Source organism: Schistocerca americana, chromosome 9 (assembly GCF_021461395.2).
Source record: "Schistocerca americana isolate TAMUIC-IGC-003095 chromosome 9, iqSchAmer2.1, whole genome shotgun sequence".
Classification (NCBI taxonomy): domain Eukaryota; kingdom Metazoa; phylum Arthropoda; class Insecta; order Orthoptera; family Acrididae; genus Schistocerca; species Schistocerca americana.
The window spans coordinates 136,148,976-136,161,246 of record NC_060127.1 but is presented as its reverse complement, the minus strand read 5'-3'; the positions used below and the strand labels follow the sequence as shown (position 1 = coordinate 136,161,246).

The window sequence follows — 12,271 nt, the reverse complement described above, 5'->3', positions numbered from 1 at the left end:
TTTTCAAGCAGTGTTATCTTGTGTGTGGTGTGCATCAGAATTAATTCTTCCCAAAAAAGAAATGTTTTTAAATGTAAACCAAGTCCGTTTTCCGTGGAGTCTTCAGAAGGAATGATGTCGTTGCTTTAAGATTGCATTCATTAGATGTTCTTGGTGCCACGAGTATATTTGCTATGTATCTTTTATATGACAAGTATCGCTCGCCTCATTGTTTGAAGAAATTATAACAGAGTGAGTGAAAAACCCATTGTAAAGTGGCCAGCATTAATTTAATCTTAAGTCATTTGAGAAACTCATTTCCTACTTTGTTATTATTCCTTATTGATTACGTGCCTTATTAACCTTCCTATTCCTACCTATTCAAAAATGAAAAAAATACAAATTTGGGGGAAAGGATTGCAGTATGCATTTGGGAATAAAACACAGGTCCTCTGCTTCACAGCCAGATGCTTTGGTTGCTGCACCAGAGCAATACTTTCATTGAACAGTGATTACCTTATGGATACATAAGCAGCAGTCGTAAAAGTTCCTTTCCTCAATGTCTAGGAAAATACGCATTTGCAGACCCCATGTAGATTGAGGAAAAAATGCTGAATTTTGAGTTACCTGTTGGTCCTGTCAATTTGAAGTCGACTGTACGTCATGAACTTAGAGGTGGTTTTCTCTAAAAACCAAAATATTTTAGTCTTTCCTTTTAAGTTGTACATAAGCGACTGCCAAATATGAGGTGAATTACAGTGTATCTGAATACAAAATTTTTCAGAAACAATAGTATTAGTGTATCTCATAGATTCGACAATAAAATGTACAAAGTAGTCAGTTTGCGTTTTATATGCTTGTTCACCTGCCACTTCAAAGGGTGGCATCTACAGATGGTGAAAGGTAAATCTTTAATCACGTCAGTGTTCATTCCATATTATTTGTCATTATGAGCTCCATTATTGTATTATCAGTTTAAAATTACTGGCAGTCGTCATGAAGGAAAGAGTATGAATGATCCCTGACTAAACTGGATGTTCAACACAGGTAAAAATCTTCTATATGTAGAACAAAGAAATTGGGGATTAACTGTGAATTAGGAATTACAACGATGTCAGTATACAGGGTTTTAAGGAAATGCTTCCAATTCCAACTTATGTTTATAGGGTTTACAAGCTATAAAAGCCAAAAGGCTAAGAATACATTTTACTTTACAAGTCAGTAAACAAAATGTTTAGTATATGAAGTAGACTGTCTGGATCCTGCCATCTTCAGTATTGAATGAATGTTTCATTTCTATAGATAGAGTAGGTAGGCTCTGGTAGAATGTAAATAATTTAGCAGTAAGGGAACCACTCATTGAATAGCAAAGCCATTACTTTGTCGTCATGCGCACACACACAAAAAAACACTTTGCTAGTGTTTTGAATCAGTGCTTCTTCAGCTAGAGTACACACACACACACACACACACACACACACACACACACACACACACACCAGTTGACATACAGTGTCCATTTCTATAGGACAATAAACACTCATGTTCATGTAAAAGGATCAGAAAAATCTTGAGATACTGCTGTGTGAACGAGACTGCCAAACTGAATCCCTTTTTGTGCCACAAACCAAAAACATGTTTCTTTGTACTTCACAGAAGCTTGTGTGATTGGAACCCTCATCAAGCGTAGAATCACATTTGGTTACAAAATGGTACCCTTTCTCTGTGTGTGGTTGGTTAAATGACTGTGTCTTCACATTCACCCAATATGACACTGTGTGATTTCTTTCATTGACTAAAGATTGTGCCTCTGCTACCAACTGGTATGACTCACATTGATTACTCCAGATATGGTGATTATTGACTGGATTGTGCTCATATTAATAAATTTGACAAACTGTAGAGTTGCTTTTCCATTTAAATATAGATTTAAAACCCCAATATTCTTTTTGAAATGCCTGATAGTTATTTTCTGGTGAACATGATCAAAACAGGGACACCTGACCTAACCAAAGGACTCTTTCCTGAGCTGTGGATTTCTTGTGTTCGAAAGATGTCAAGAAGTAGAATGTGTTGCAAATATTTTAATACAAAATTTATCACATTCTTGCAGAGAGGGACAGGCTTATTGCAAAAACAACACATGTATCACATGTGATGATACAAAAATATACTATGCAACAATCAAACAGCAGCAATGATTACACATTTCTTACTTACTGTTGTTAAATAAATGTACACTGTCATCCATTTTCCACTAGTATCAAAAGTGAACTACTTTTGATGTGAGATGGATAATTTTTTGAGCAAAAGGTCATGTAACACATGTCCATTACCAACTGCAGTTTCAGTTCCTTCTTCAAAGTTATATCCAAATTTAATACTAGCTTTTGCTAGTATGGTAACTTATTATTCTGCACTAATCATTGAAAGTCACATTTCTGATACTTATAAGCACATCTGGCATCAAGACACAGATAAATTACAATGATTTATGCATCTTGAGGAAAGGTGAAGAGTAGTACACAATAACTGTGTGTCCAATTTTTTTTTTTTTTTATAGTGCACTTGTCCTTTCACAGCCACACAATCCTTTCCTTTGCGTATCACACACACACACACACACACACACACACACACACACACGCGCACACACTCCAGGCCACTAATAAATCTGTTTGTTCTCTGCTAGATACGTACATGATGAAGAATTTCGCACACTGACAATTCAGAGTGTCAGTTGTTCACTTTAAACTCGTGAAACACTGAACCTGCTGACCAGGTCTTGAATATTTTGTGGTTGTATCACCCTTTGCGAGTTTTTTCACTTTCATTCATATTCGCTGCCTTTTTGAGTTTGGATTTGGCAGAACTGAAAAAGAGAAAAGAATATAGGACATGAGAACCCATAATGTATTACTTGTTGCAAAATAATTTAACTGCTTTCCCCTGTATTAGACCCAGTACCAACACAAGTATAAGACCTAGGAAAGATGTGTACCTATTGTGAGAGTTAATTTCGGAAAGAGCAGTTGAGCTTATGGGCTTCACAATTTTCACACGGAGACACCAGTTTGTTACAGTTTATACACAGCTATTTTCAACATTTCCTAGGTGACTTAAATGAAAAAAAGCTATTGTTTATTTTGAGCTTGTAACAAAGGGTCCATTTTCAATGTGTTCTTTCCAACAAATGTAGTTCCTCAGTGGAGACTTGAATGATTTACAGTAAGTAGTTTCAATGCTGTGCTGTTGCAGGAAACTGACTTAATCTTAGAAGCTAATATGGATAGACAAATTCTGAAATGCATCAGGAATTTAAAGTGGACATTATAATAAACCTGTTATAGAAACTACATTTTGCATGCGCTCTGCAAAAGTTCAACTGGCTCTGCTTGATTATACTCTGTAATATTTGGAGCACTCTTCCCATGCATGTGTTAAAGTCACAAAAGCACACCATAAGAGTTTGATTTTTTGAAACACACTATAAAACTCAGTCAAACATTAACACACACACACAAAAAAAGAGGAGTTATCACTATTTTATGGTACAGCTGATAAGAACATACAAAACAAGGGAAAGGTGAAAAGTTCTTGGAGTGGCAATGACAGATGATTTTGAAAGTAAGAAATAAACTGCCTTTTTGACTACCTCCACCACCATAATGTGTCCTGTCTGCTGGCAGGTTCCTTACACCATTGCTGTCTCCATATGATCCTGTTCCAGCCCAACTGTTTTGTAGCCTGGTATCTTCCTCTTTTTCTCTTCATAGAGCATTTTTATTCTTCTCCTTCCCATTTTCTTCTGTCCTTCCGTTGTAACTTCGGTAGTTGCTGTTAGAAATCCATTTTCTCACAGTGTGTCTCTCACCCAGTCTGCATTCCTTTTCTTAATCAGGTTCAGGAGAAATCTTTTCTTCATTAACATTTTCAGTACTTCATTGTTCCTTATTTTATTTTCCCCATTCTCGTACAAGCCACACTTCAAATCTTCAGTTTTGTCACTTTTTGATGTAGCTCCCTTTTGGCTCAGTGAACTTTGTTCCACATTTTCTGTGCCGGTAGCTTTCATTCCTGAAGTGTTATTCAGGAATATCTTCCAAATACTCATATAAGAGTACTAAAATCTGAATTGCACCTCCAGCCTCTCATTTATAGGCTACCAATGTCAGCAGAGAACTTGTTTTTATGATCAGCAAGAAAAAAATCTGCATCTCGGTGCAAGGCACAGATGTAATGGAGGCAACAGACAGCTTCACATACCTGCCATAATCAGTAAACTGTTGTCAGACACTGAGATCACGACTGTGAAAGCAACAGCTACGTCCTGGTAAGAAAAAGGGTTTGGGATAGCAGTTTGCTTACAGAAAGTACCAAGGAGTAAACTATGACAGTGGCATTGAAACTGAGACATATTTGTGATGAAACAATGCAGGTCAAACAGTTTTCATCTCTACTGTCACAGAGGATTCTTGATAAATCACAGAAAGTCCCAAACACATGTTCTGCAGTGACCAGGTACACTTTATGTGTAGAGCTTACTGAGTTAGCAACAACTTTGGTAGCTAGGGTGTGTAAGACAAATGGCTCTCCTACTCTGCTGTACGGAAAACTTTCTGACTGTATATGGATGTCCTAATCTGTTCTTCAGAGATTTATGTAAAATAGATTTGAAGGAAACCAGTGTTGTCTGTAGTCTGTGGTGATGTTTTGCTAATGAAGGAGGTGCAAGCCAGCTGGCTGTGTAAAACTGAATCAGGTATGGAAGGTAAAGAGCTAACTCACTGCAAAATAAGCTAGGAGTAAAGGAGAGCAATTTCAGTTGAATCTATTTTACACTCTCAGAAATGTACCTTATAGATCGAGGGGTGTCCACTTGAGGTCAGACAATCCCTCTCATCTTTATTGATGTGAGAATATGTGGAAGTCAGAGGATGCCAAATTTAGTGAATAGTTTTGTTCTTTCAACAATTCATAGTTAATATATGTTAATTTTATTGATCCCAAAAGAGGAGAATTTTTTCTACAGAAAAAATTTAATTTTTGCTTTTGCAATGAAGGCTTTTCCTCAGTTTTTTATATTGTTGGTTGAGAAGACTTGAATTAATATTCACATTTTCCCTTTTTGGAAAGAAAATTCCCTTTTGCCTTCCTAAATGTTCTAGTTGTCACTTTAATGTCAGATGAAATTGATTTTGCCTTTCTTGGTGCAGTTTACTAAATGCTTTCATTGTTTCTCAATTTCTGGCATGAAATGACAGAGCAGCACACAAAAATCAGTTGGATTATTTTTAAAAACATACACCCGGTAGAAAGCTTTCATTCTTTGGGTAACATGTACTGCACTCTTTCTACTAAACTACCTTATGGTGTCATTTATTTCAGATGCCTTTAATTGCTGTCTGATACCATACTATGCACTTGCTTGATGATCTGGCTGTACTTGCTGTTTTGTGTTGTCCTTAAGTGGATTGTCTTTGAGAAGCACAGCACAACTGAATTCCAGCAGCCTATTTAACTAAATGTTGAAAATGTAGGAGCAGACTCCTTAAAATTCTTCATGTAAAATATTACTACTGTACAGTGTCCAAATTTAGCCATTTGAATGGAAACACACTATCTTCTTGCTTTTAAAAAGTTGTCTGAACAAAATTATTTTGAAGGTAAGGAAGACACTTGAAATTATATTATTGCACAACTCACATCAATGTGATAAAAAGAAAATTTTATTGATACTAACCAAAGGTAGAGAACTTTTCACCTAGCCCATGTACAAGTAACTAATGTTTCAAATTTTAGAAGCACCGTATCAGCCTGCTGTTGCACAAGTTACTTTAGGTGTCCGATAATAAATGACACTAATTTAGTCTTATCTGCTACAGTACAAATTAGAATAAACAAATTATTTGTTGCAAAACAAGTTGTAAACAAAGTCTGCATTTATTAGTAACTGTACAGAATAGAAAATAACAGGTTGTGTACCACCTGTGCGTGTTGTCTGTAAGTAAAAAGTAACATGCTTGTTGCCATCACAAGAAAACTGGACTGCCCCATTTTTCATACTCAGTGACAAATTATCAAAACTGAGCAGTCAAACTGTGACAATGATTCAATCATGGCAAATACTGCTGCCGAGTTATCTCGCTGTTGTCTGTACCAGTTTGGCAGTTCTGACCATCCAGGCACTAACGACCTACAGAAAACACGCACTCAAAGTGAAAAAACCACTGGCAGCATTAAAAAGTGCACTGTCCAATTTAACAATCTCTGCCTAACATGACAGTTTGTCTGCCTAACACGGCGGTAACATCACCACATCATTAAAAAAAAATTATAAGGACTTACTTGTTTAGCATTCCAAAAATAAAATAAAGTTCCTTATGATATGTCACTGAAACTATTTTACAAATAAACAAAATCACAAGGACAGCACACCTGAATTAATTTGTAGTTATTTATCTAAAAAAAATCCTTTTCCAGCTGAGATATCTACAGGATGCACAAACATGTAAGTGCATGCCTCATCTTAAGTCAGTGGCTTTCAGATTCATAAATTCATGACAGATGCTTCATCTGGATTGACACGAGCCTTATCATCCACACCTGCCGCAATTTAATGCATGGGAATATTCTAAAGGCACTCAAACAGCAAATGGATTTTTGTTATTAAAATGCTATATACACAGAAATGAACATAGAATACTGAGTAGTCATCACAACAAACAGGCAACCTGGGTCAAACAATCACAATGGCTCATTAATTTTTGTCACATGAATACCATATCAGACTGTCTAATGTGATTTACGTTCACCCTTATCTTCAGAACTAAAGAGTACATGTAAACACACACACACACACACACACACATTTTGTCCTGGCCAGGACAATGTAGCCATTCAGGTGTATGCGTACTCTGTAGCTTTGAAGAAGCATTTGTCTGAAAGCTAGCGACAACATTCTCAGTCTTGTTAATGAAGCTACTAATGGCTTAGTGCCTCAACTATTCAGTGAGTTGCTACTTGTACTTTTCCAGTACGTGTATACCACTGAGAACCCTGCATTACCATACTTCCCTCAACTCAGAATGATGTGGACATACCACATAGGCCACATCTACCTCTAGGCTTTGACAATGTAAGTTCTCAAAATATGGGTCTGAACAGTGCATAGAGACATAAGTGCTGCAGGACAGTCATAAAAGTGGTCATTTCAGTTTTAGTTATCTGCATTGGAGGATAATATGCGGCCCTGGTGTTGATATGCTAGATTGTCTCTGGTCTTTTGGGAAATAGTTGCAACTGCTATTTCTAGTGTGCAGATGAAGTCTGCCCCATACAAATACGACTCTTAACATGCTTTGTGTAACACCCAGTCTCAATGGAAAATATCAGTGTCTTTCTTGTTGCAAACAAAATGTTTTTTGAAAAGGAATGTGATGTGTGCATTTGATTCAGGTGTCCTAAATTAGCATAGGACAATGTTTGGTTTAACAATATGTGTTAGCAGAGGCAGCATTACCATAACTCCAGCAGTGAGTGGCTAGTGTTGCTACATGACAGTCAGAGAGAGACAGCACAGTGTGGGCAGGCACTTAAGACAACAAGGGACATATAGCGCAAGAAAAGACTTTGCGAACAGATGGTAGCCAATATTTCAGTGTCTGTCTGTTGTTCTCGACCACATCATAGACACTGAGTGTAAGGTATGTAGGCACATTGCTAACAGCGCACCCCATGCATCATCATTTGCAGAATATTTTCTTGGAACCACCAGATGTTTCAGCTTTCATATGCCCACTTGTCCTGTCTTGTGCACCTGATGTGTCAACTACTGGCATGTAGCAGCACTACACATGTGTGGCTGAAGTCCCACTTACCCTTGATCTTTTGCTGCCCCTTTTAATACATATTATTATACTAAATATCACACCGTACTAATGTGGGACAATTCCCTTGAATTGGCACGTAAAAAAAGAAGAAAACTAGTTTTTAGATTGATGATTTAAGTGCCTCAACTGTTAGGCAAGTTGTTACCTTTACTCTTTAAATTATTTATTTTCTACCAAAGATGTTGCATAGAAAAAAAAACAACTGCAATGAGAAATAAACAAATGTTTTCCATTGACAATGGATGTCTCATGAGACATGATGAGCAGTATGCGTTTGGACAGACTCCATCTACCCACTGCAACAATCAAATTGCAAACATCTGCCAAAATACTAGAGAAAATGTGTCAATGACTCTTAGGAAGGTGATCAGTTTTATTATTCTGTAATGATCATGATTTGTTTTTTCTGTGGAGAAAAAGTTCCTACTATAAACTAGTGCTGTCGGCAGTCAGGCCAGGTAGGCTCCTGGGATGTCAAAGTCTGTTCAGAAGAATTCTGAAAAGACTGAAATTGTGTCGGAGATGAATGCTACAGGGTTTATGTAACTTGCAAGTAATTTCAGTTCTGATCTCGCTAACTATTTTGGAGTGTGTGTTCATTTATCAATGCTCAATGGACAAGTTATGATGTGACAATTGGTATGTGTGTAAACTATCACATTAGAAGATAGTAATACGTAGCCGAACAATGTAATGTATCTAGAGGAAGATTCAGTTGAGAAAAGGGTATTTACAGAATGCAAAGTTCCACACACAAAAATAGAAAAAAACTATCCTAACATCATAAACTATTAGTTTCATCCTAAAGGAGAAAAAATGAATAGGCTGGAGAAGGCTAGAAAGGAGAGGCCCACTAAATCTTTATTCTGAGTGACCTACCCCATAAGGGTGCACTTTATTCTTCAAAGTTGTAGTTTCCATTTTATGCTCAATATTTTAATGACCGACCCTGCCATTTTCTTCAGGTGCTGTGGGTTTTGCGCTGTTAATGGATTTGCAGCCTGGACTCCAACTAGTTTGTTGAGTACACAGCACAGTAAAACTTGCAGCATCTGAAGCAGATGGCTAGGTCAGTAATCGAAACATCACGCATAAAATGGAAATGACAACTCGACAAAACACCTTGATACATGGCCCTCCCCTCCTTTATACCTTTCCCCAATGTATATCTCTTTCCACCATGAGGTAGCAACTAACAATTCTGAAAGATAAGATAATTTTTTCTACTTGTATATTTGTTTATCTGTAGTGATTGGAATTTCACATCCCAAAGGTTAATATCAGACAGCTATTCTGTATCCTTGTACAAGTATGTAATGTGTGCATTACAAGGCACGCTGGCAAATGCAAATAAAAGTATGTGCACAGGCAACGACCATTTACATGTCGTCAGGATGATTAATGGAAAAACATTCAGAAAATGATGGTTATTCACAAAGGGATCAAATGAACTGGCCCCCTTCAATTTTCTTCATTCTTGTAAGATTTGAAGCTCAATGCCAGGGCATCAATTTCCTAAAGCAATACAGTGCAATTCTCAAAAACACTTGAAATTATTGACTTTGAAGTTTTCTGAGTACCATTAAGCACAAAACATTTCAACTTGTTATTAAATCGCTTGTAGTGTGCTAATCTTGTAATCACAGGGTTGCTGGTTTGATTCCCACTAGATGCAGAATTTATTTGATTTCAGTGTTTATAAATAAGTACTACTGTTAATCAAGTAAATTGTTATGAATTGAAATTTGATACAAAAATGGGAAACATTTAGAAATCATACAACTATTTTATTTGTAAGTAGAGATTATGAAAATACAAATATATGGGGTGAGACAGCTAAATAACTGGACTGTCGCTGCTACCAGCAAACAACAAGCAAACTGTGGGAGATCTGAACGTTGTTTTTATTGGTTCATGCTTTTCCCACCATGAGCTCCACAGTCACTCAGTCTCACTGTAGCAATTGTCCGTTGACATCCCTGTGGCTAGTGTCTCAGAAAATGCAAAGTGTTCAGATGGGGCAATAAGTTAACAAGTTCTCAGTGAAACTGAGGAAGGAGATTGTCATGCTAAAGAAAGTATATTGAAGTGAATTTTATCACAAACACATTTTGAGTGGTTCAAAAGATTTAAGGAGCTAAGTGAAATGACCCGATAGGATCCATTAAAGGATGACCTTCAATATCAAAAGTGCACAACAACATAAAAACTGTGACACGGTTGAGAAAATCATAATCTGAGTGTCCGAGCTCTTATTGAAATCAAAGGAATTAACAGAGAACGTGTAAGTCTTTTTTTTAATTGAGAATGAAAATTTGTGTGACATTTTAAACAACACTGATAATGATCCAGAAATTTTAGATGAATGATTTCTTGTGATAAACTGTGTTTTTTTTTTTTTAACCTACAGTCCTGAAACAGGCCAGTCCATGCATTGGAAGGGCCCAGTTTCACTGTGTCAAAATAAGGGAAGACGAGCAAATCAAAATTCAAAGTCGTGATGTGATTCCCTCCCCCACCCCCTCCCCCACTGGATCCCCGAATGCCAGACAGTCAATCAATACACTGAGGTTCTGATCACCATACATGAACGGAAAGAGTGAGGAGACGAAGATCCAATTTGTGAAACAGATAGTCCTGGGTGTTTCACGATGTCAATGCGCCAGCCCATTCTGCCTTTGTCTGTGACAGCATTCTTTGTGAATGGACCACCCACTGCATTTGCTCAACCTGGCCCTCTGTGACATTTTTTGATTTCCGAAGGTCAAATGCGTGCTTACGGCGACAAGTGTAGAAGCAGTGAAAGCAAAAGCGATGGAAGTTTTCAACACACTGACACAAGCGGACTTGCAGCACAGCTTTGAACAATGGAAAATTTGTATGGTGCATTCTAGCAATCGACTAGGAAAGTACGTTGATGGCGATACACTTCATAATGTAATTGGTGATCAATAAATTGTTTCGTATCATCAGTCCAGTTATTAAAAAAAATATATTACTAAAAATATTTAACTTATTATGAATACTCATTTTTTCAAGCAATTAGTATGTAAAAATGAAAATTTATTTTGATAAAAAATAAGATTGTCTTGATATTTGTTGATTAACATTTGGAATCTCCAAATTTTCAAACAAAGTTTTTTTGAGTATTTTTGATAATGGCATCACACTGTCTTAGGAAATTGATGTCTGTGCACTGACCTTCAAGTTCTATGGGTACGGAAAAAATCAAAGAGTGCTCATCTGTAAGGCCCATTGTCAGTTATCTATGAAGAAGAAAAACTTGCAGGTCTGAGTTTCATACTTCCCAATTTTTAATAATTGTCTCATTGTTTTTTACTAGGGTGGACACAGAGAAAGAGAAGATCAATTGGTCAAGACGAAGAGAAAGAAAAAGGAATACTGAGTTATGGGGACAACTGGAAGGAAAACAGGGTCTGTTGTGATTTTTAAAGAGCTGTATCCAATTCTATTTTGGTGTGTAAGGAAATCTTAATGTGAGGAATTATAATATTGTTTCAATATCCTATTTGTGTCGTAAATTACAACAAGAAGTATAATGTTTTATTTAATATTCCTCGTCAAGAGTGGGGGGAGTGTGAATATTCCAGTGATGGGGCAATACAATTGTTATTATTTTCATTAACTGCATTCTTCGTACTATCGCATTAGTCTCTGTTTTGACAAAATTCTAGCAACAGCCACTGTGATTGTGTTTCCGGCAGGCCTGCATTCTTAACAGCCTCATTGGAAGAATAGTACTTTTATCCCAGCACTGGATTTCATTTCCAGCAAGTCACAAGTAACAAATGTAAAAGTACAGAAACTGTCATACTGTTCTGCACACAGGCACTGGGAGGACGAGTGACAGAACAGCGAAGAAGACTGAGCAGAGCACAGAATGCAAAGCTGCACCGGAACACTGTCATTTTAAGAAACTGCAACCACACTGTACTCTCGCATTTCTCCGAGGACACTTCCTCAGTGTATGAGCAGCCAGCACGAGCACAGTGTCAGTAAAGCCTCCAGTAACTTGCAAGAGGCCAGAAACGAGCAAAGCACTCGGCCGGCGCAGACCGCCGAGAATATAGGTGCAGCTGGCAGCGTAAGGCACACCCACACACAGTGACGTGCGTCACTTTTGTCAGATGTATACTGCAACAGAACCACGGTCCATCTCAGCTCAAAATATTGGTAAGTTCATATATGCAGCTGTAATGGAGGAACAAAATATTATGGAGCTTAAGCTTGACATATAACTCACCACTGATGGAGGCCAAACAAATTTTATGACAAAAACATGGAGCCGACGGTTGTTACATTTTACTTGTGTGTACAGTAGTGAGCCAAAACATTATACCACAGCTACCACAAGAATGAATACGATCTGGTCATGTTAC

General features: G+C 37.3%; 2 protein-coding genes across 4 annotated transcripts in view; one reads left to right on the top strand and one right to left on the bottom strand.

Moving 5' to 3' along the window:
* The window catches only part of LOC124551326 (CLK4-associating serine/arginine rich protein), a 169,486-nt gene extending 157,487 nt beyond the window's left edge, over positions 1 to 11,999 (top strand). Inside the window, exon 19 of one of the 2 annotated variants that reach the window (XM_047126339.1) lies at positions 11,721 to 11,999. The gene's annotated coding sequence lies outside the window, so the exon portion shown is untranslated. Of the gene's footprint in view, positions 1 to 11,214; positions 11,317 to 11,720 lie in introns of those variants that run through there. The other variant, XM_047126340.1, reaches the window with a different exon arrangement.
* LOC124551327 (breast cancer metastasis-suppressor 1-like protein-A) overlaps positions 2,777 to 12,271 on the bottom strand; it is a 76,957-nt gene continuing 67,462 nt past the window's right edge. Inside the window, exon 6 of one of the 2 annotated variants that reach the window (XM_047126342.1) lies at positions 2,777 to 2,851. In XM_047126342.1, coding sequence (XP_046982298.1) covers positions 2,814 to 2,851 — 38 coding nt within the window. In that variant the 3' untranslated portion in view covers positions 2,777 to 2,813. Of the gene's footprint in view, positions 2,852 to 11,413; positions 12,027 to 12,271 lie in introns of those variants that run through there. The other variant, XM_047126343.1, reaches the window with a different exon arrangement.